General features: G+C 40.3%; 1 protein-coding gene across 3 annotated transcripts in view; it reads left to right on the plus strand.

Moving 5' to 3' along the window:
- MYLK3 (myosin light chain kinase 3) overlaps nt 1-22,165 on the plus strand; it is a 49,084-nt gene extending 26,919 nt beyond the window's left edge. For all 3 annotated transcript variants that reach the window (XM_072872790.1, XM_072872793.1, XM_072872791.1), the window contains 12 exons: nt 3,169-3,259; nt 4,561-4,999; nt 7,915-8,486; nt 10,290-10,395; nt 11,528-11,621; nt 11,942-12,051; nt 13,349-13,490; nt 14,558-14,628; nt 16,136-16,264; nt 17,334-17,486; nt 19,349-19,481; nt 20,504-22,165. In XM_072872790.1, coding sequence (XP_072728891.1) covers nt 3,169-3,259; nt 4,561-4,999; nt 7,915-8,486; nt 10,290-10,395; nt 11,528-11,621; nt 11,942-12,051; nt 13,349-13,490; nt 14,558-14,628; nt 16,136-16,264; nt 17,334-17,486; nt 19,349-19,481; nt 20,504-20,575 — 2,112 coding nt within the window. In that variant the 3' untranslated portion in view covers nt 20,576-22,165. The remainder of the gene's footprint in view (nt 1-3,168; nt 3,260-4,560; nt 5,000-7,914; nt 8,487-10,289; nt 10,396-11,527; nt 11,622-11,941; nt 12,052-13,348; nt 13,491-14,557; nt 14,629-16,135; nt 16,265-17,333; nt 17,487-19,348; nt 19,482-20,503) is intronic.
- The last annotated feature ends 802 nt before the right edge of the window (nt 22,166-22,967 follow it).

A 22,967-nucleotide genomic window follows, 5' to 3' on the forward strand; every position in this document is an offset into this window, starting at 1 on the left:
CCAGTGAAAAGTATAAGTAGCATACTGGAACCGTTTCTTGTTGGAAGCAGCTGCTATTTTCTCGATCGGTTATTAATTCTGAACACAGCACCAGTTACTAAAACCTGTACTGACTTATGGTCATATTACTGAGCAGATTTATATGTCCTTAGACATCTAAGTTGTCTTTAGCTACATCTTTATGATGAAACTGTGACTTTATCAACTCCATTGACATTGTTCACTCCTCAAATCAAATAGTTCTTGTGTTTGCAAGTTCCTAGACATCAATTCCTAACCATTTCTTAATTATTGAGGACAGCGAGGGAGGAACAGGCAAGACTGGTACGTAGTTGATATGGTGTTTTGGAATCGATGAACCTTGTTTTTAAAAGTTACAGGCATCTGGAATTAGTTTTAGCTAATAGGAATTCTCAGTTTTCACTATGGCTTGTATCCCACAGTGGGGAAGAAGGTGGGGAAAACTGCAAGAGTTGGAACAGGTTCGTTCATTCCAAGCATCTCCTTCTTGGAAGGAGGTGTGATTGCAGTCAGGAGAACTTAGCTCAAATGCAAGTGTCCATTTGTATCTTAATCCAAATATTTTTCACCAAAACTGTAAAACGTTTTGGTGGAAGGTACACCTAAACTTTTACAAGAACAGGGCAATGCTAGATGCTAGCGTACCTCTTCAGGCTTTCCAAGTTCTCTCCTGGTCTCCTTTTTTAAGTGCCAGAGGCTGACAAGTGAGCTAGACTGTTAAGAGACAGAAGAATTTATAAAGAGTTTCCATTAGTGTTGAGAACAATAAATCCTACATTAGGTATCAGTCTTAAATCTGGATAGAGATGGAGCTTGTACTTGCTTGCAGTTCCTATTTCAGTTCTACAGATTTTTTGAGAAATGGGAAAGTTTGATATGTTTTGGTTAAAGCTGCATTGTTACAAGTTACTCTCTGCAGTCACTGCAAAGGACAGATACAGTCCTTTGCAGGATTTACACCTTGAACTGAACTGACAGTGCACAGTATGTCAATGGCCAGGTGAAGATGAATATATAGATGATAAACTAATTTTGTTTCCAGATTGTCAGTTTCTAAGAGCAGTAAGGAGGGATGTAAATAAAGGGAGGTGATGTGAGGGATGCTGGAGGAGTGTCTCACATGGACTTCTAGCTTACTGTCGGGATTAGTACTCAACTAGCCACTATGCACTGCCTCCTCATCGGTGTTTGCAAAATTGAAGGAGGATTGAAGGAGGTCAGAACTTCATCCAAATTTTAGGGATAGGCGGATAGAGACTGAGAGGTGGAATGACCTGCTGTTGGTGACCTGATGGACTAGGATGGGGCGGAGGTCTCTGTCCCAGGCTCTAACCACTGCCTCGGTTGTAGAACAGGCAATGTGTATTGGGCAAGCGGAGAGTTTTATGACTAACTCCAGTTTTGCAATATGACCATCATTGTTCTCCTCTTTTGTTTCTGGTCATAAACAGTTTTTGAAATGGGAGCATAAGGTCAGTTATAAGATCTTAAGATATGCCTATACTTTGATCACAGGCTGCTGAGTGATATTTGAACTAGGCTTGAATTAGTGAGGTAGCGTATGTACGTGACCTAGCTGGGGTAACGTGGAGCAAAGCACGGGTGAATTTAAAAACAAATTGGCTTGCGCTGAGCCACGTGCTAACTTTGGTCTAGTTTTTGCAGCCTGTTTTGTCATGGCGGTATAGCCATGTCCAAAGAGCTCCACAGTTGCACACAAAAGAATTTGCTACCTGCTTGTTTCTGTTTTCCAGCCTTTGCTGTTTTGTAACAGCGTGCTGCTTATCACACAGCTGCCTTAGTGCAAGGTTACTCAGTATGGGGATGGGAGTGGGGAGGTCATGTTTTCATTTCTGAGTGAAGCTGTTTGTTGATGGTATGACAGCATTCCAGGGATGCCATGGGAATGCTTATGGAAGAAGTTTCGTGGGGTTGGAGTCAAATTAATAAAAGACTATGAATTGAGCTTCATAGGATCCAAACCTCTGACTTCTTATTTAAAAAAACAATCAGGCGGAAAAACTCACCAGCATTAAACTGTCACTTATCCAAGGCTTTCTTTGCACGTAGGATTTTGCAAGAATAATGTTCCCCCTGGTAATTGTTGCAGGTTTGCTTAGAGCTGTAATAAAAATGGTAATGATTTTTTACTACTTTTACTCTTTGGGTGTTTTGGTTTTTGGGAAGTGGGGGTGGGGGCTCTGTTTTGGAATCCATATGGTTGGAGCATGAAAAACTTAATCCTTAACCACTTTTACTCACTGATGAAGGGGGTGATTTGCAGCAGTCTTGTAATCTGCAGAGTTACCTGCAGAAATATTTTAAATGTTGCTTATTTGCTTGTACAAATAAGGATAAGAGGCTGCTCATCCCTAGATCTTAACTATATGCCAACCAAGAAATATGTTATGCTTTTTCCTATTTTTGTGTAGTGCTTTTTGCTAAATATTAGTTATTTAGTTTTAATTTGATTACAAATGTATTGCTGTGTAAAGTGTTTAGTGGTGCTATTACAAAATATCCCTCCTCTGTGTGCTTTCTTAACTGGAGGAAGAAATTTGCTTAAAAATAAAAGTCTGCTGCTAAAAGATGGTAAGTCTGTTTTTAACCACGCCAAAGGTGACATGCATAATGTCAAGTACATACACAAAGAGTTACCATAAAGCTAGAGGCTCTTTTTTGGTATCACCTCTATCATAGCTCAGATCATGAATCTTTGGATGCCTTGAGACAAATATGTTAACAGTATCTTCAGAGACATTGCTTATCTTTCAGTCGCCAGCCAAAAAGCGACAGAAATATATTATAATTTCTTTTTCTAATCTCTCTCTTATGTTTCACGTGTCATGGTTTTTAAGCAATATGAGTAAAGATGACAGGAGGCAAAATCTCGGACAGTCAAAATTTTGGAAAACAGTGAGCTAATGTTTTATTCTGTGTCATCTTGTTTTAGAAGTATGCCTGTCTGCAAAAGCGGAGAGAGACTGGAAGAAGGGAGTAAACACAGTAGTAACTAAATAACCAGAAGATCAGAGGTGTTACTGTCCATTTTATAGAATCTGAATACCTACATAGTTGGAGGAACCTAGTGGGAAATAAACACTCTTGGCCATAACTGTTATTTTTGTGTTCCCCTGTCATTTTTAGGCCAAAGATAAGTCTGAGGAGAGTGGTGCAAAACCTAAGCATGTGCTTAGTAACAGAGGAACCCAAACTGAAAGCACGAAGCTTCTGGAAGGTAGGTATCACTCCAGGCATGCTACAAGATTTGACTCTAGAATGCGCAGCAGACAGACTGGAAATTAATAGCCTGCTATTTCCCACTACCTGAATTACGCAAATGTAACTGAGTAACTTTGTCCACCAGTACTAGGAAAATAGAGATGTTCTCACCTCCTCCACAAGAACATCTGTCCCCCAGATCAAACCCCACAAAACCCTAGAAGATAAAGAAAATAAAAGTAGCACCTTTGGCTGCACAGATTTTTTTGCTTTGAAATTACAGTGAGCTGAATTGAGAGAGCAGTACTTGCTTGGAGATACCACGAAGGTAGTGGCAATATCACATAGCAAACCTAAAAAATTCTTTTCCCTTAACACATCTGAACCAGCCCTCCCTCCTCCCCCTCTCTGAAACAGGGACATGTTGACATTGGGAATATCTTTTTTTGATCAGCAAGTTTCATTGCCATGTCAGGGCTAGATTCCTATTTAGGATGCAACTGTCAGGGCATTGCCCTGTTGCATCCATTATTAATGCCTGTGGAGTTGCAACAGGGGTGAACGTGATGTTGAGCAGGCCCTGTCATGCTGTTGTCTTCACAAATTGCCAGTGAATCCTTTAAATTACGGACGATCCCCTTTTTAGCTTCCTCATTTAGGAAGTGACAAAAATAAAGTAGACAGTTGGTCACAATTCTGACTCAAAGGCAACACAGGGTTGTGATCGAATCTCAATAGCTGGTGACCTGTGTATGCTGAACCCTGAAAGAAGTTACCCTAGAAATTTCCACTGTTAATATTCACAACCGTTGTCATGAGAAGGGGCTGAAGAACCTTCTTGTCCTTTTGTGGAAAATGCAAGAGGCACTGTCTCAAGCCCCAGCAGCCCTTGGAGTTTTGCTCTGTACATTTCTGCTGCTCTAATCAGGTAGAGGGTGTATTGGGTTTAGGAGGGCCCTGGATGGGTCTGCAGTGCCTGAGCTACCTGTTACATTTGCCTGCAGAGTGATTTCAGATTTGAAAAGCAGTGAGCTGAGCCTTGCAAGGTTTTTGTTTGCTTTATGGAAATCCAAGTTCAATCTATAACACTGCTAGAAAGCCAGCAGAGCAGTTAAACCTCTGATAAAGCCATGAGCACTAACAATGGCTGTCTCAAGCCTGCTGGTGTAAGGATTTTAAACCTTTCAGGGGGTTTCTTGCTACTTTTCAGATGTATGTAACTGCATAGGTTATTTTGAGTGGTGGGTTACTTTACTCCCTCTCTCTTTTGCTGTCACTTTTGTCAAGGATAGTTCATTAACGGCTTATTTTATTCAGAGACAAAAAGTGGGAAAAAGCTGGATGAAAACAAGGGAGCATGTGAGAAGGTGAATGCTTCTAGTGCTGTAGCCCACAAAGCCAACTCCAAGCCCCAGGTTAAAGAGAGGACGGCGCAGCAGCAAGCAGTAGAAGGTGCTGGCAAAACACACAGCTCTAAGAGCTGTCAACAGCAAAAGGACGTTGGTGTCAAAGCTTTGAATCAACACAACAGTCTTCCCTTCGTAAATCAAGATCATGTAGGCAACCAAAATGTTCCTGCTAAAGCACACGATATGGACAGAGCCCCACACCTAGATGAGTGCCACAGGCAGCTTGTTCCTCAGAAACTCAGAGAGAATGAAAACAAACCTCCATCGCTGAGTGTGGCGTCCCAGGAAGCTGTGCCCTCCACATCCCAGGCTATATCTGACACAGGGTGTGAAGTGACACATACCAGGTAATGGCCTTGTTGGTAGCTCTCTGTGTGATCTGAAACCATTTCATGTGTTAGAAGGAAAAAAAGGAAAGCCAGGTCATTAAAGGAGGCAGCTCCTGCTGAGGCGTGATCCAGGGGAAAAACAGCCATGCTAGGATAGGAGTGGTGAGACCTTACAAATGGTCAAGGCAAAAAACTCAAAGCAGCAAGGGCCCTGTGTAAATTTCTGTGAAGCCAAGGAGTCAGAGGGCTAGATGTATGGGAGATTTTTTATATGATCGGGGCTTCTGTGTATTAGAGATAGAAAGGTGACTGCCCTAGTATAGTGCAAGTAGTTGGACATTTATAAACCATTCACTCCTTTCCAACTCCTCTGTTTCTGTAACCATGGGGGTGAAAGGAATTTGAGATATTTACTAGTATATGTCAAAACCAAACAACTTGTTTCGTTTGCTGTCCTCGGTGTTTTTGTGGGGGTTTTTTTATGCCTTGGTCACCTAAAGATATGACCAGATTGTTCATTTATTAATCTCTATTAGCCTAATCTTTTCCTCATATAGGTGTTTTGTAATATGTCTTTCATAATCTATTTCCTTTAGAATTATTTATTTAGGATTTTATTTTAATTCCATTTATTTAAATTAAAAAAACCCACACACAACAAAAAACAACAAAAACCCACAACCAAAAAACCCCTACCAACCAAACCTCAACAGATTGAAATTCTGTGGCAAATTTTAACTGCCATGCCTTCACTGTCTGGACTGGTGGATATAAAGTTGTTTATATATGTGTATGTGTGTATGTATGGGTGATAGACACACAGATACATACACACACATATATGTATGTTACTTTGTGTGTGGAATTTCCCCATTGCTCGTTTGTGCAAATCGGTGTCTGAAGCCCAGACAAGAATATGACACTACTTTGGTGTATGCGTACTTTAATTTGAAAACTTTGAATTTGTAGCAGTACTTGTGAATATAGGGTGGACACTTAAATCTTCCTGTGTAATGGGTGTCTACTGGGATTACAGGACTCTTTAAAAAAAAAAAAAAAAAAGTAAATGAAGAATAAATTACCAAAATGAATGAAAGTTGTCCTGATGTCAGCGCATGGGCTTCATGAGGGAGAGGGCTCATTGCGAAGGCTGGCACACTGGGGTATTTTTCTCCTAAGAGGCTGAGTGTAAGGATGTGGCAGGAGAAGGTAGAAGCTTTCACTACTGTGGCCTCTTTTCAAACATTCAGGAACAACTTTGTGTACAGTTTATAGTCATTGTTACCCCCAAATTGGTTGCTGTAATAACACCAAGGAAAGGGGGACCTCCCTCTATTTTCCCCGTGGGTTTTAGGCTCTGGCTGGTGAGCCATAGGCACTGTGCTTCAACAGCTGGAGCGGGTCGGTCCCAGCTGCCTGCCGGAGCGCTGCCTCGGAGGCTCTGCCTGTACTGTACTTCGAGGATGGCATAAGGTGTTTGTGAAGCAGTGGAGGAACAGTTGCTGTTACCCCTTGGGAGTCAGTGCTGGTTGATCATGATGTGCCAGGCGGTGAACTTGGAGATAGGCAGCAGCTTCTGGAGCAGCTGGCTGGTTTGGACAGGGGGGTGTCTGAGCCCCAAAGACTTTGGTTTTGGGAGGAGGAAGGCTGACAGATAACTGGAGGGCAGAACCTAGAGTAAACCCCAGGGGAAGCTGCAGCCTTCCTGCACAGGCTACCTACTACGCTTTTGTGTGTGAAGTCACATGAGGGTGGTAAAGGCCTCTCTAAAATGAATGCAACTTCTAATGAAGTCTGTAAGCCCACGTAGAAGCGTCGAAAGAACATTGCGTTCCCCTGCTTGGAGAAACGCCCAAGAGTCCTGCCGAGTTCAGGCTTGTCTGGATGGCAGTGGAAGTGTTTGCTCAGAGTGTGTTCAGCTGCCCTGATAGCTCACTCTGGTGCAGCTTAGATTCATAGCACAATGCAAGGCTGTTAAAGGTGCTGAAAATGAGAAACTTGAGACTCTTGTTATGCAAAAGCAGAAACATTTTCTTTTATAACATCTTCTGTAATAAGGTCGCTCCACTGAAAGACGCAATAGCTTTTGCGAAAATAAGGTACATTCTCTCCTAGACATCAGAAATTTTCTTTACTTGCTGTTGTATAAAATCTACTTTACAACTTCCCAAGTTTCGATTCGGCCTCCCTGAAATCAGACTCTGTGCTCATGACAGTTGGAGCAGTAACAGTTGACTCAAAAATCATCACACGAATGTCTTTGATGGATTTTAGGAGCATAGAGAATTGGTTTTAACCCGTATTCTTTTTAGGCAACACAAGAGGAAGACAAATTATTAAACTTTTCCAGTAGCTAGAATGCCAAGGAAAATAGTATCGATGGAGTGAGAAAGTTTATGAAAGTTACATTTTTAACAGAAAGCTGTGGAAAGAATGCTATCCCATCAGAAGACACAAACACAGATGTTTGAGTGTGCAAGTCAGCCAGCTGGAAGAGGACTAGGGTGGATGCAAACCTTTGGATTTGTAGAGCTGTATGAGCAGTCAGTCATTTAGATAATCAGCCTGTAATTTGTGAAGGCAGTCACTACCCCCTCTCTGCCCAGATGAGTGGTATTTTATTAGACCAGCTGTAATAGTTGCAGAAAGTGGGTAAGCTTTCAAATGTGGGATTAACACTTTGCAGTGTGAGACATTTTGTGTTCAGCAGAAGGCAGGCATATACACAGATGAGGACACAGGAAAAACATCAGCATGCTTTTTGATGCTCTTCCTTTAGTGCTGTGAGTATTTCCTAAGAGGATTGATACAGTTAGATTTCTTTAATACTGTAGAAATCTGTGGTTTCAGAGGCTTATAGATTTTTCTTCCCCCACAAAGTTACAAAACTAAGGCTAGTCATCTGCATACAATGTCAACTGTTTGCTCTGCAGGATATCCATCAATGTACATATGACTGAAATGAAAGAAAAGATTGAGATGACCAAGGAGGGACACTTAAATGATCACAGAGGTAAAAGTCCCAAAGTAAAATCCCCATCCTCCACACCAGCAGAAGTGGAAGGAGTCAAACAGCTGCCTGAGAAATTAAAACTTCAACAGAGTCCTAAAAACATCAGCACTGAGCCAAATCAAGAAGTGAAAGGGGACACTAAGCAAAATGAACTTGCACCTCAAACAGGGAAGCGACAGCCATTACTAAACAAGCCCAAACCAGGTAAAAAGGCTGAAGGGAAATCAGAATTAAAATGCAGACCCATAACCTCACAGAATACCTCTGCAAAGGAGCTTACGAAAGATCTGGGGGTAGAAGTGAAAATCCATCAAGAAACAGCAAAAGCAGAAGAATCCCTGACAGATACCAACTCTGAGAGGAGAGAATCTGAGTCTGCATCTTCACGGGGAAGTGAAAATGATGCTTATCAGTGTACAGGAATGGCACCAGAGAAGACTAAGTCATTGAAAGCTAGCAAAGAGCTTCCCACACCGGATGAAATGGTCATCGGTAAGTTGCTTGCAGTTACTCTCGGAAACTTTTAAGTTGAGGATTTTGTGCTACTCGTGTTATATATACAATGATAGCTGGAGCAGTGCTCAGTAGACCACCTGTGTCTTACAGTTCAAGAGCATTTTGCCATGGGTACCTTTGACTATGTAAATAACAAGTGAATTAACACTTGTACAAATTCTTCTAATAGTAGTTTTCCTTTTAAAGTGTGTTTTGGGAAAAAAGTTCCTTTAAAATAAAATTGGGTGAAGTATATGTGTGATCAGAAGTATGAGTAATTAAAAAAAAAAATTATTTAGATTAAACATTTATTCTTTAAGACAGAGTATGCAAACCAGGTATACTTTAGCAACTATGGACTGGAGATCCAGAGAGCAGCAAAATACTTCAGGAAGAGTATCTTGCTGTGGTCTTTGTTGTGTTATTGGCCATAGGTCTCTTCTCGGTTACTGGGTGAACACTTCATTGCATTGTTTCAGGGGGTAATCTCTCCTGGCAGCATAAATATGTGTACGTCCCAGAATGTACATACATGGGTAGATGTCCTGATCTGGATCTGGCTTTCTCAGCAGTAGCTGGAGATGAGTTGAATACATGTTAAATTGCAGCCCAAGATATCTGGAGATTAATTGTAAAGTTGCTTTGAATGGGGGACACCAAAAGTGGGTTTATGGAAGGTTTACCCTAGAAAAACTTGGACATTAAATTTATCATGGTTAAATGATTTAGCTTCCCACAAACTGATTAAACTTAATAGTTGTGATGTTAATGTTTGCAGCTTTAATTGGGACACTGCAAAAATCTTGCTGCTAGGAGAAACTTTCTGATTTTACCAGTAACTGTCATGGTTTATCAGTGCTGTGTATTTGTGCTGGTCTTTCCAGCTGCCATACAATGATTAAAAGAAGATTAGGTGTAATTTTTTCAAACTTACAGATATTTTTTTCAGGTGACCTCTTCTGTTAATGCATAAACTAAGATGTTGATCTTCTAAAGGTGTCCAGTGGGTTTACTGTGTTAAAAAAACAGGGTTGAGATTCAGGAGGTGGGATCCTATTCTCAGTTCCGGACCTTTATTCTTCATCTGTAAAAGGGTGTTAGCAGTGAAAGTCCCTCATTTGAAGTAACAGAGAGACTTTGGATATTTTCAGCACCTCCCTTCTCATGGCTAGCTGCAAAAGCAATGGTGATTTTACTTGCATGCCACTCTAAAAATAGTGAAGGAATCGCATGCTTAATGTTATCCAGATACTTCAGTGCTTGTCTGAATTCCAGTAGAAGAAAAAATGATGGCGTGGCAGAGGAATACAAAGTGAAGAGAAAAGCTGGGAGAGAGGGTAGTGCACTTTAGTATAAAGTTCTGAGTGTTTGCATGAGCAGCTTAGCAGCAGCAGTCAGAGGCTGGCTTGTCCGGGCGTTTCTGTTGGCACCCAGTGTTTCTCCCTTAGAGCCCCACAGGCACGGAAGCGCTGAGGGCTGAGGTAGGGGAGGAGCTGTGTGTGTGCATTTGTGGTCCCGGCTCTGCGTCAGCAATGCCTGTCTGAGAAACCGGGCTCATCCCTTGAGGACCTCCAGCATCCCTTCAGCGATGCTGAAGGTGGGGGGAGCACAGGAGTATGGTCTTGTGGAGCGGTGGATACTGGGAGCACGGAAGGCAGTTGAGACTTCTCATTACACTTAGCAAACACAACGAGGTGATGTGCACGTCCTGTGGATTGAAATCATTGGTGTGAGGGAAGTGATGCTGAGTGCAGTGATGTGTGTAGAAACATCTCAGTGACCAGCTTGTCTCCTCTTTAGATGACAGCCCTTCTCCTCCGGCTCCTTTCGAACATCGCATAGTGAGTGTCAAGCAAACAGAGGTGACAACGTGCTACTCGGTGTGTCGTCACGAAGTACTGGGCGGGTAAGTCTCCCTGTCCTTAATGCTGTACTGCTGTTGGTGGCTAAGGCATGGAGAAATGCAGTTGGCTGGAGAGGTAGAGCTATCTTCTTCAGATGGCTCCAAGGTGTGCGTGGGTGAGGCACCTACAAGCTCACTGCAGCCAGAGTGAGTGGGTTCATCCTTGAGACCTTTTGGGCTACCATAGTTGCTGGGCTCCTTGTATCAACCTTCTGTTGATTTTGGGGTGTGTGGGGGGGGTGTCCCTTAGATGCCTGGTTTCTGCCCCAGTTCCATCGTCAGATGCCTGACTGTCATCTTGGATGACTGTTTTTTGCATTTGTTATAATAATCCTGGCCACAGCTGGTGTCATGACAAAAACCTGTAACCTTCAGGCAGGCAGATTCAGAGCATCTGAAGTCAGCAAAGCCCATTAGGTCAGGCAGCTTCCAAAATCTTTTTTCCGTGCTGAACTGCACGTTAAAGAAAACTAAGGGGGAAGTTATAATTATTTTGACCTTACATTTAGTTTTCACTCATAGGAAGTATGCAGCTGCTTCAGCATTTGTATTCTCATATCCTTACTTATCTGACAAGAAGGTTTGATTTGCAGGCTGATCCAAGTACAAATATGGCTTAATAAGTATAAGCCTGATGGTGCAGTAAGAGAAAGATGGTGTTTAGAAATCATCCCAAGGGGTATTAACGTATCTGGGTGACATGGGGGAGAATTTACAACACGCAAGAAATGCAGTCTGTGGAGTGGCTACAGTTACTGGTCTTATAGTCATTTAAAAAGTTATGAGATCAGGACAGAAATATCCTTGTTAATATACCCACTAACGCATCACTGAAGGACAGCAAGCGGGTACAGTTACAGAACTGAAAAAGAATATCATCAGGTCATCGTACCGCAGTGAAATGTAGTAATACGAAGGGGGCATAATATTTTAATGTAAGGATGGAACAACTGGCTGGAAAGATAAAACTAATCCTTCATAAGCTGAGAGAAAGAGGAGATTCATGCTGCTGGCCACCTGATTCTGTTCACTTTGTCCTGTGCTATTTTTAATCAACGATAAGAATAGTTGTATGAAAAGTTTCTGCGGTGAGCTGTGTTAAGCCGGTTTCCCGTCTTTTGTTCGGTATCAACAGGGGGCGTTTTGGGCAAGTTCACAAGTGCACGGAAATATCAACTGGTCTCAACCTGGCAGCCAAAATCATAAAAGTGAAAGGAGCAAAAGAGAGGGTAACTATCTTGCTGTGAACCCAAGCGAGCACACTCTAAACCTGGCCTTGTTGCAAGCACCCTAACACCACTTCCCAGAATCAGCCCATAAGAGGCAACTTGTCGTTGGGTAGTATCAAATACTGTAAAATCTGCCTTAGTAAGTAGCAGCTTGGACTTTATATGATTGTTTGTCATCTCCCGTGTTTGTGATTGAACCTTCTGTCCACGTGAGTCCTGTGGTATCACTGTTACTGGGTTTTACAAATAATTGTATTTGAATATATTGGAATTTAAGGAGCATATTTTGTTCATTTTTCGTTAATTTATTATTTTTTCAGGAGGAAGTGAAAAATGAAATTAACGTCATGAACCAATTAAATCACGTGAATCTGATCCAGCTTTATGATGCTTTTGAAGCCAAAAATAATATCACTCTGATCATGGAATAGTAAGTTTAAATGATCTCAGGAACTGTCAGATGTTTGGGTTTTCTCAGGAAATAGAGGAATGATAATTCCCTAATAAAGGAAATAGGGAATGATAATTCTGAGGTGTGAAGAAGACTTGGGTGGTTTCCCAGCCTAAGAGAGAGTTGATTTCACTTTCAGAAGGAAAAAAAAATATGTTTTAAAGGTAATTTCTTCAGGTTAAAAATTATATATTTGGCAAGATTACAGTTTAAACAAATGGTAAGAAAGGCAGCTATCTTCAAGAGTATGAATGAAGTTACAAGATTGTTAATGAACAGAACTTCACTATGGTTCATTTTTCATTTAAGTTTAACTTACAGGCCCCAACATTGTCCCTAGCTACCAAATTACATAAAAGCGTTGTAGGTAAATAAAATCTCATATTAAGGAGAGTGTGAAGGTGAGAGACCCAGACAAGAGGAGGAGTGAGGTGTTTTAAGTAGAATTAGAAAAGACATAGAGAAGGTAGGAAGGTGATTAAATATATGCATGGTCTACCTCCTTTGAATAATTTTAGGATTAATAAAAATGCCTCCCCATTTGAAGCTAAATAAGAATTTTGATCTATATCAAATATGGAATTCACAAAAGGGAGATTTCATGATGTACACCTGCTGCCTTTTCTGTGTAGTGGCATATGGCTTTATAAAAACCTGAAGTTTTATAACCTAAAAACTGAGTTCCTGCTACAGAACAAATTGTTAATGACATGAAGGAAAAAAGAACACAAAATGAAATAGCAAATATAAATACAATAAGACATTTAAAAAGTGGATATTGAAATTAATACCAGAAGTTTTTACCTTGCAGAACCTTGTCAGAGCTATGTGTCTGATGTAATTTTCTCTTAATTTTTGTGCAGAATTAAGTCCAATTGTCAGCTCACGTAAAATAACTTTCACTTTGAGAAGTTTCATTTAGTTTATTTTATAGGTTGAAGACTTATTTTCTCTAGACTAGTACGGTGAGCGAAGAATAGATACTTTGGTACTACCTGTAGGTTCTCCAGGTCCCCATTGGATCCCCAGTTTGGGTTGGACATATATTCCCCCCCAAATGTTAGTGACAACTCTTCCATTTTTTAATTTAGATTCATACTTAATTTCACACTCAGAAATAAGACTCTTGAAGTCATTGAGACTACTGATACACTTTATATTGGATGTGTTGTTAGGACTCTTGCTAAATTAGAGAGCCTAAGTTCCCACCTTGGAAATAAATTGAGCTAATGAGGAATTTTAGGGTTTTTAACACTTTTCTATGTCAAAATTTTAGTCTTGATGGTGGTGAATTATTTGACCGGATCACAGATGAAAACTACAATCTAACTGAGTTGGATGCAATCCTATTTACCAAACAGATTTGTGAAGGAGTCTACTACTTGCACCAGCATTATATTCTCCATTTAGATCTGAAGGTCAGTAGTTCATGCTCTCCACTCTTTAGCGATGCTACGGTTTGAACCACCACAGAGTCTCTAATTACAAGAGTCATTTCTCATTTCATGGACTTATGTCATAAAGAAATAGACTTACTTAATTCAATAGCCACAATGAATGGAGCTCTAGAGATTCATTACTTTTTTTTCCAATGTCTGTTTGGTAGCTTGCTTAGAATAGTGAAACGAACAGGATTCTGTGCTTTTGCCTCTCTTACATCAGAAGCTTTTCATTCTGTGTGGAATTAAACAATGCCCTTTCGTCATCAATCAAAAAACCACACCCTGAAACCTCTTTGACTAGAAATGCCTGCAGTCTTCTCCCCAGTTCCCTCTACCCCCTTGTAACTGTGTTCAAATACCTATTCAGTCATCTGCCTATTGTTTGTACTTTTTACTGTCCAGAACGGAACTGCAGTAAAATGACAATGTTTTCCTAATGGCCCCTTAATAACTGATCTTTTTGAACAGAAGTACCAACTGATGTTTTTTCTGCTTGTTTATACAGCACCTTACAGAAATGATATTAGACCTGGTTGGCCTGTAGACAGTTATGCAGTTGTAGTAAGTTTGGACACCATCATCCCCCCCATCCCCACCTTGAAAAATATTCTCACTGGAAAAAAACAATTTTTGCCTTAATGGGCAAAGCAAAGGATGCATTTGACATGTTTCTTGTGGCTTTTTATGGAGTTACTTTTATACTTAAGGAGTAGATGCAGTGGGTAAGCCTCAACCATCAAACTGACTCTACTGTTTCACACAGGGGGGCCTTTCCATTTCAAAACCTGTTTGTCATCTATGGTGAAATGTAGGAATATTGTTATACAGGAAAAGAAGTTAAACTTCTTTATGGGAGGTCCAAAACCAAACCTTTCACTAACTCAGTATGCCAGTCAAATCTTCCTCTCACATGATAGGAATAGAAGGAAAAGTATTATACTGAAAATTATTGTTAAAATCTCGAGATTTTTATACTCTTTTGCTAGATGTCTCTCTCAAACAGTCATACATTTAACTCAAAATACCCTCTTCTCTTTTTGTAGCCTGAAAACATACTATGTGTAAATCACACAGGAAACCAGATTAAAATTATTGATTTTGGATTAGCAAGGAGGTAAGAGAGTTCAGTTATGAATTTATTTTAAAAACCAAAACAAACCCACAAACCTCTGACATGTTTTTGGTAGTTCTTGGGGGTTGTTTTATGCATTTTGGTGGCTCTGAAATAATTCTGCTATTTGAATGAGCTAAGCAGTATGCTGCTGCAGACATGAGTTTTCTGCTGTGTGCATTAATTATCTAATTACTTTTCCAAATAATATTTCTGTTGGATAAAGCTATACTGCTGTTCTAATTATCTCAAAATGATTCCCCATGTAGAGCTTTTACTCTAGGGACTCCATGAAGGCTCTCAGAGGCTTCTTGACTGCTGTGTTTTATTGCGCAGGTTCTAGTTGTGGAAATTATCTGCTAAACTCTTTATGTAGATGAGTTGATTGAAGCGGGAAAAAAAATAAAAGAAAAACAAAAGCACATTTGAGCCATTCCATGTGAAACAGGAAACCCTCAGAGAAATACGGACTTTTCTCCATTCTTTTACTTTGCTCACATACCTTTGTTAAATGAAAGCTGTGAGAACATGAGTCAATTCTCCTAGAATGAAAAGGAATGACTCCTGTTAGTATAACAGTAAGAACAACAACATTTCTCTATTTCTTTTCTAAACCCTTTGAGGCTTTTCTTAAGCCAAAACCTGGTACATTTGTGCATATATGTACCTACATGTGTGTATGTAAGTATGTGTCCAAGGACTTTTTTCTTTAGAAGTATTTTATGAAAACAGAAGTGGATACATTGAGTTTTGGTTTTTGGTTTTTTGGGTTTGTTTTTTTTTTTAATTGGGAGGGTAAAGATGCAAACTTCTTCTAAAGCAGTTTTGAAAACAAGATCTTCCAGGAAATAGAGATGTAAAAGCAATGCTTTAATGGCTTGTTCTGTCTGTACACAGGTGTAACTCCAGCTGCCATCAGTGACAATTATTACTGGTTCAGTCTTGTAACCTTTCCCTTTTAAGCAATGGAACAGAATAATTTTCTCCCTATATGGGATCACTGTTTAACTTGTTAGCAAGCTCAGATAATTGTCTTCAGAGTCCCACCTTAGCAATTATATTGTGCTCCTATCTGTTATACAGACCTTTACCCTGAGCTGTAGCTGGGTACATCCTACTAAGCAAATGCTCTCCAAACCTGTTTTAATGGGAGCTGCTTTATTTGTTTTATGTTGGACAACATCTGCTGGAAAGCATCCTGTGGAGCCTGGCAGAGAGTAAAGCTGCTGTCACTCTGTGGGGGAGGCCTTTGCAGGTTTTATTGCCCTTGGTCTTCCTTCTGGTTTTGCTCTGGCAAAGGGATAGCTGATGGTGTATTCACCTGAAGTCACAGCAAAATTCACCCATTTATTTTTTTAAAGACCTTAATGCTATCCTGATTGCCTGGGTGAGTCTGCTATGCTCGCTCTGCCATGTTCACATGGCAAAAAGTCATGCCTTGATTTTTACAGAAGTGAGATGTGTTCCCTAGCCTGCTCTCAGCAGTGATGTCTCTGTCTTTCCGGTAAAGGTACAAACCTCGTGAGAAACTGAAGGTTAATTTTGGAACTCCAGAGTTCTTGGCTCCTGAAGTGGTGAACTATGACTTTGTTTCCTTCCCAACAGACATGTGGAGTGTAGGCGTCATCACGTATATGTTGTGAGTAACCCTGTGAGGGGTCGTGGTGATGGGACCAAAGGCTCTGCAAGAGGGTCTCTGCAGAGCAGGAATGCTACAAGTACTGAGCCCATCTGGCTGTGATTCCTTCTAATTCATTCTGTTAAAAAAACCCAGCCTTTAATGCAAAGGCACCTTGCTGTGCGTACAAAGTCTCTAAATAACAAATAATCCTTTTGATAAACATGTAAATTTTCTTCTCCCTTACCGCCTTATTTAGCAAGGTAAAATGGGTCAGGTCGTTTTTTACTCAGAAAAGTTGCCCAAAGCATGTCAGAATTTTCATTTTCATTGCGTTCTTGAGGACTTGAATTAATTTTCAAATTTGCAATCTGATCATTTTAGTAGCTTGGACTTGGTGTGCATCTGCAGAGAGGAATTAATTAATGTTGGGTGTTAGGCCATGGGTCTAAATAATGTCCTGTCACAAACAGGGCTAAAACTTTTCTCTGATATCTGGATGGTGGCCATGGACGGCTTGTCTGTCCAAAGCCTCTGCCTTCTGATGAGCTGACGTTGCATCCTAGAATCTGTCACAGATGCTTTCTGTGAACTGGATACATTTCTGGTTTAAATCTGTATGTTAGCCAAAACCCAACTGAATGGAGTAATAAATGACTGAGGCAATAAATCTGGGCTTAGGGACTAATTGAAAAAAGTATGCTATTGTTCAGAATGCTGTTTAATTCAAGCCAAATATGGATATGGGCCTTGATTTAGGAAAGCTTTTGAGTCCCCCTAGCTTTCCTAGCTAGGAAAGCACTGAAGTACGTACCTAGATCCCCATTGAATTAGTTTCCTTGGGGATATATTAACAGTGTTCCCTGACGCAGCTGCGTGAACTGCTAGAGAGTAACACTAACATTACAATGCTTTATTGCCCCAAACTGTTGGCTTATCTTGGCAGGGATTGAGAAGTGGAACCCCCATAGCTGAGAGTCTGTCCTCTCCACAAGCTAACAACAATTATAAAGCAGAGGATTCGTATCAGGAAAAACACATCTTGCATATAATAACTACTCATCTCCCTCCCATTCTTTCTTTTTTTAAGGCTTAGTGGCCTGTCCCCATTCCTGGGAGAAACTGATGCAGAGACAATGAATTATGTAGTCAATTGCAGCTGGGATTTTGATGCAGAAGCATTTGAACAGCTATCGGAGGAAGCTAAAGACTTTATTTCCAGACTGCTCGTGAAGGAGAAAAGGTACCTCTTTGTCTGATCATGAGGACAGTAGCACCTAATGGCGTTAAACTCCTCCTAGCCAACTGTTTGGATTGCAGCCAACAATGAGAACTTACTACGTAACATTTTTGTATGCTGTATCTGTGCTTGCTGGGCAGTTCCTCAGTGATTCAAAAGCCCCTATTTAAAATGAAAATGTCTGTGTACCTTGACTGAAGAAAGTTGCTTTTCTCAGTAGCATCAATACAGGCAGAACAGAAGAAATCTGGAAGGTTTTGCTGTGTAGGAATCTGTCTTTGGTATTCCTTCTCTGAGCAAAAGCTGTTCCTATTGTTACTTTGGATTCTCACAAGCCCTGACACAAACTGCAAAAATGTCTCTTGAATGCCATGGAGGATAAATGGAAGCTGCAGCTGTGAAAATGTGCATTGTTCTCTTCTAAAGTGGTCTACATGCATTTGGTAGATATTAAGGAGCATTTGGGACTTAACTCTGCATGTGGCTTCTCAGTCTTGGCTCCACTGAAATAAAAAGTGATTGCACATATGAAACAACAGGACAGGATGAGGATGGGATTGATGTCAGACCATGGCTATGGGGTTGGGTAAAGGAGCAGAGAATTTTTTCTCTTGCTGAGTAGTGATACAAAACTAATGAAAACAGGAAATGATGCATACAGTAAAACAGATTGTGTGTTCGAGGGGAATTCAAAGGAGTGCTTAGAAAATTAACAACTTCCAGATCATTACCTAAATCAGACAAATTGGTTCTAGTACTAATTACATTTTGAACAATAAGTCATATGAAAAACTAAGAATAAACTGAACTTTAGCATATTGCCAGCAGGAGACAACAAAGGTTTTTTCCTCAGACTGTGATGATGATTTGCTGTGAGACTGTAACTTTGCTTTGGAGTCTTCCATTTTTCTGTGCAATGGGAACAGAGACTCCAGAGGGACACTATGCAAAGTCTGGTTAGAAGCTGTGAATTAAATGACTATGCAAGAAAAGTGTTGTCAGTGACATGCAAAGAGCAACGATTAGTTGGCCCAGTTGTTCACAGGGTGTATGGACAGCCTCTGCTGTCCTACAGACTAGGCACCTTTGCCATGCTGGGACAGTAGGTCTGGCCTTGTGCAAGATCTGTACCTACCTCCCCTGACTACTGAAATTAGGTGCGAGCAGGCAGGAGTCATCTTTTCATCATCATCTCAGTGACAGCTCAGACAAAGCTCAGGAGTTAGGCACAGGCTTTTGTTTTGAAAAAAGGCAAATTGAACTTTTTTTCTCAACACTTCTCCCCCAAGATTTCCTCTATTACTATGTATTTCTCAAAGCTTTTTGGATAGGCCTTCACATTTAGGCCCATTGTTGAATGTCAGGATATAATATGTGCTTAGCTTGATCCAAGTTTAGGGTGAACAGACAATTGTGCTTTTTAAATATGAAGCACAGAATAAGCCTGCACTATCAGGACAGACAGGTAACACCATAAATATTATTTTTCTGTATGCACTGATTCTTTTAGCAAAGCTCTGCATTCACATAACAAAATGATACATAAACTGATGAACCTGTACAGCTGCTTCTTCAAAGAAAAAACATCCAAACCGAAACCCCAAAAAGGCAAAATACAGTATTTAACCACAGTTCAATCGGCCCACTGCAGACCCACCAGCAGCTTTTCACACCACTCGCCCCTTACACTGGAGAGTGCAGGATGTCCTATGCACCGGGATGAACAGCATCTCGGGAAGCATCTCCACTCACTTGTGTTGGTTCATTTAAGGCAGTTTCTTTACAATAATATTGAGGAACACAGGGCACTGAGAAAACGGGAATGGGGGTAGCTGGATTTACATGGCAGATTTCCTCTCCCGCAGCTGCCGGATGAGTGCAACACAATGTCTGAAGCACGAGTGGTTAAACAATCTACCTGCCAAAGCCAAGAAGTCCAAGCTTCGCCTGAAGTCCCAGTTGTTGCTGCAGAGTTACATGGCTCACAGAAAATGGAAGGTAAATAGACAAAGTCTGGCAAATCTACTTCCAGAGGGAAAATCAGCTCAACACAGTCAGAGCCATTCCCTCCTTTTTTGTATGTTGGCTCACATCTGCCCACAGGCTTCTTTCTTGTAAATATGAGTTTGGGAAGTCTATTTTCAGTTGTAAAATAAGTTTTTTCTCCTGCAGAATGATATTGCTTCTATTTTTAGCAAGTTTGGTTTCAATTTTTACTCCTTCTGATTGCTGTTTAGAAGTTTTACTTCTTTTTTTTCTTTACAAGTTCAGAGACTTCAGATGCTGCTTAGCTTATATTAAATGTTCTTTCTCTTCATATTGGAGATATTTTTTCCATTGACAACAGTTGCATTGTTCTGTTGTCACTATGGAGTAGGGACACAACATAAGGCAGTTTTGTGCCTCCCATTGCAGAGAGTACAAGCGTGGGAGAGAGAAAAAATTAGGCGTAAACCCATCCAGAGAACTCCTCAGGACTTTTCTGATAACGCCATGCTCCTTCAGAACTAAATTTTATATGAAGAAGTGATAGATAAGAATTTCTATTGGAGTCTCTGTTGGATTGTAGATAATTGATCCTGAAAGGTGAACACAGTGATCTTGTTAGAAATAAGCCTGTGGAAAGGTGAGAAAACTCAGTGGGGACCATTTCCTTTTCTTTTGTCACTGGAGAGTTGTAATTCCTTGCCAAGGAGTTAAACCAGAGGCTTACCCTTTTTCCACTCCTGTACTCCAGCTGTTTGGTCGCAGACTTCTGCACTTGCATTTTAAAAAATACATAATCTAAAGATGTATCACTATACAATTCATAATAATGCTGCAGAAGTTCACAGTAGCAGCAGTCTGTTCAGCAGTAATCAGTGGTTCCCCAGTACAAAGCTGTTCTGCACTGCAGTCCACACAAGGTGTGGGTCATTAGCAGTAAATGGATTTACCAAGAAGAAAAATCCATGTCAGCCACAGAAAAGGTCCTTTACCTCAGATGCACTCACACTTGGACTGTTCTGTTTTGTTCACAGAAACATTTTTATGTGGTGGCTGCTGCTAACAGGCTGAAGAGATTTCAGAGTATGTCTGTCAAGCTTGCATAAGCTTGTATGAAGCATCTACCACTCCTGGAGATGGACATGAAGCCATGGAAGAAGGACTCAGTATCTTCAATACTTTCTACCCCTTCATTATATAACATAAGGTTTTGGGTCTGTCCTCCTCAAATATTATGTGTGTTAGGGCTAAGGTTCCAGCAGTGCCTCAAGGAAGAAGTGCTGAAATAATTTCTAAAAGCAGAAGCTACCTTGTTTGTTTTTACAAGTTTTCAGTTGTTGTCCATAGCGATGGAAAAACATGGCTGTTATTGGGGCTGACTTCTTGCTGAGGGCTTTGATTCTGCAGAGTATTGTTGGTGTGTTTATACCAGAAAACACCTTGTCAGTTTTCTGGTTTCACACACCAAGCATGTGATCTCTAAAGATTTTCTTCATGACTGATGTATGTCATCAATTTTAGAGCACTGCCACAACAGTGGCACTATTTTTCCCTCAGGTGTTTGTTACTTAGAAGAAAAGATATTGGATATCCTTATCTTCTGTAATTTTTTCAAAAATGAATTTTTTTCCCCCAAACACGATGATGATTCAGTGTAACTACTCAGAGTTGAATGGTTTTGTTGGTTTTGTATTCTACTCTCTCCTTTAAAAAATAGTCACTGCATAGTTAGGAAATATGAGGAATCCTGGTTTGAAGCAATTTAAGTCAGTTGGTCCATTGCTGCTTTTTCTTATGGTGAGTTGAATTGAACTTTTGGAAGGAGATAAGTGAAACTGCCACAAGTAAAAATCACCTAATGACTGTAGGGTCTATGCAAAAAGATCTCATGTTGCCCAGAAAAGAATAGATTTCCAGACATCATTTTATATGTATTTAAAACTTGTGTTTCTCATTGGCTGTGACTGCAGCCTTAATTTTTTAAGTTTTAGTTTGAGGACTTTTTTCTCCTCTCTGACAATTTTAATGAAGTCTGAGAAGTTGATATGGTGTGATAAGCAAAATAGGTTTTATTGCTGTTCAGTGGCAGGGAAACAGTGTGTTACCAGACTCTGCCTTTAGCCCAGTTAGGAGGTTGAAACCCTTTTTCCCCCCCACTTTGCTCTTGAACATTAGAAGTCTTCTTCACAATACTAACTTATTTTGGATTTTAAACTTTTTCCTGATGTATAAAGAGTTGGAGCCACTTACAATCTCTCAGCTTAAAGTATAACATTATTTATTAAACCTGTGGTTTCCTTTATTCCTGTTCTAGATTCTGCAAAACTCAGTGTGAGCTGGATGGGCTCTTAGGAAAAACAGAAACTACTACTACTAAAACTAGCTTTCCAGCAAAGGCATCAAACCACTGTAAAGCTCCCTTTAACTTTATGGACTTTCATGTCCCTTTGAATTAGCAAAAGTGTTGGTTGCTAATAAAAAGGTTTGTAAGACTGGCTCACCCTAGTCTAGTTATCTTTTCCACTCTAGTGCGTCTCACTTTGCATAGCCCTGAATTCTGGACTTCTGCAGCATTTCCAGAATTGAGACAGAGAAGAATTATTAAAATCAAGTGAAATAACCTTGACAATGTATCACCTTCTGTGAAGGCCCACTTTTGTTGATGTTTTCCTTCCACAGTGGTTCTGCATGCTAAATGTGATTATATTAATTGGTCTGTATATTTCTGAATTGATACTAATAAATTCCATTGAAGTGGAACAAGCCTATTCCTCAATTTTGGTTTAAACCCCGCCGCCAAACAAACCTGAAAGCATCTCTGAGTAGGTCTTAACAACAGAATGCTAATGTACTAGGGTGGATTCTCTCCCATCCTGAGGACCCTCTGCTACATATTATATCAGGCTTTAAACGACAGACACTTTGTTACAGCTCTTACTCAATGTGGGTTAATTATTCAACATTTTCTCTGCACATCCATTCCCCAATAGTTACTGTTACATTTCAGAATTCTCATCTAGAATGAAATTAGCTCTTGCTAATTAAAGTTGGCTTCAAGTGATTTCCTTTTTTATGCATTGGGAGAAGAAGTGAAAGGAAAATGGCCAGTAAGTTTTAATTTTCCAATTACTGTGTGCTTCTTCCTCTATTTTTGTAAGAGGGTAACAGACGGATGCTCTCTGCTATCTTGTACATATTTCCTCTCCATTTTCTACAAAGAGAAAGTGCATCTGGCCAGCAGGATTACTACTTCATTTCTAATAGAAAGAAATCCCTTTAGATTTGGCAGCCATCACATGGCTCTGCAGTACAGTGGAACCCACCTCTGCAGCCTTACAGGATGTTTCACCATGTCCTGTGCATTTTGCTTTAGGGTCTACAAAAAGCTAAAACGATGAACCACAGGTGACCTGTGAGTCACTGGAACAGTATGACAAAAAGAACTGGCCCCATACACTGATATCTAAAGCAGTTAATGATATCAACTACTGTAATCCT

Source organism: Ciconia boyciana, chromosome 9 (genome assembly GCF_034638445.1).
Source record: "Ciconia boyciana chromosome 9, ASM3463844v1, whole genome shotgun sequence".
In the NCBI taxonomy this organism is placed as follows: Eukaryota; Metazoa; Chordata; class Aves; order Ciconiiformes; family Ciconiidae; genus Ciconia; species Ciconia boyciana.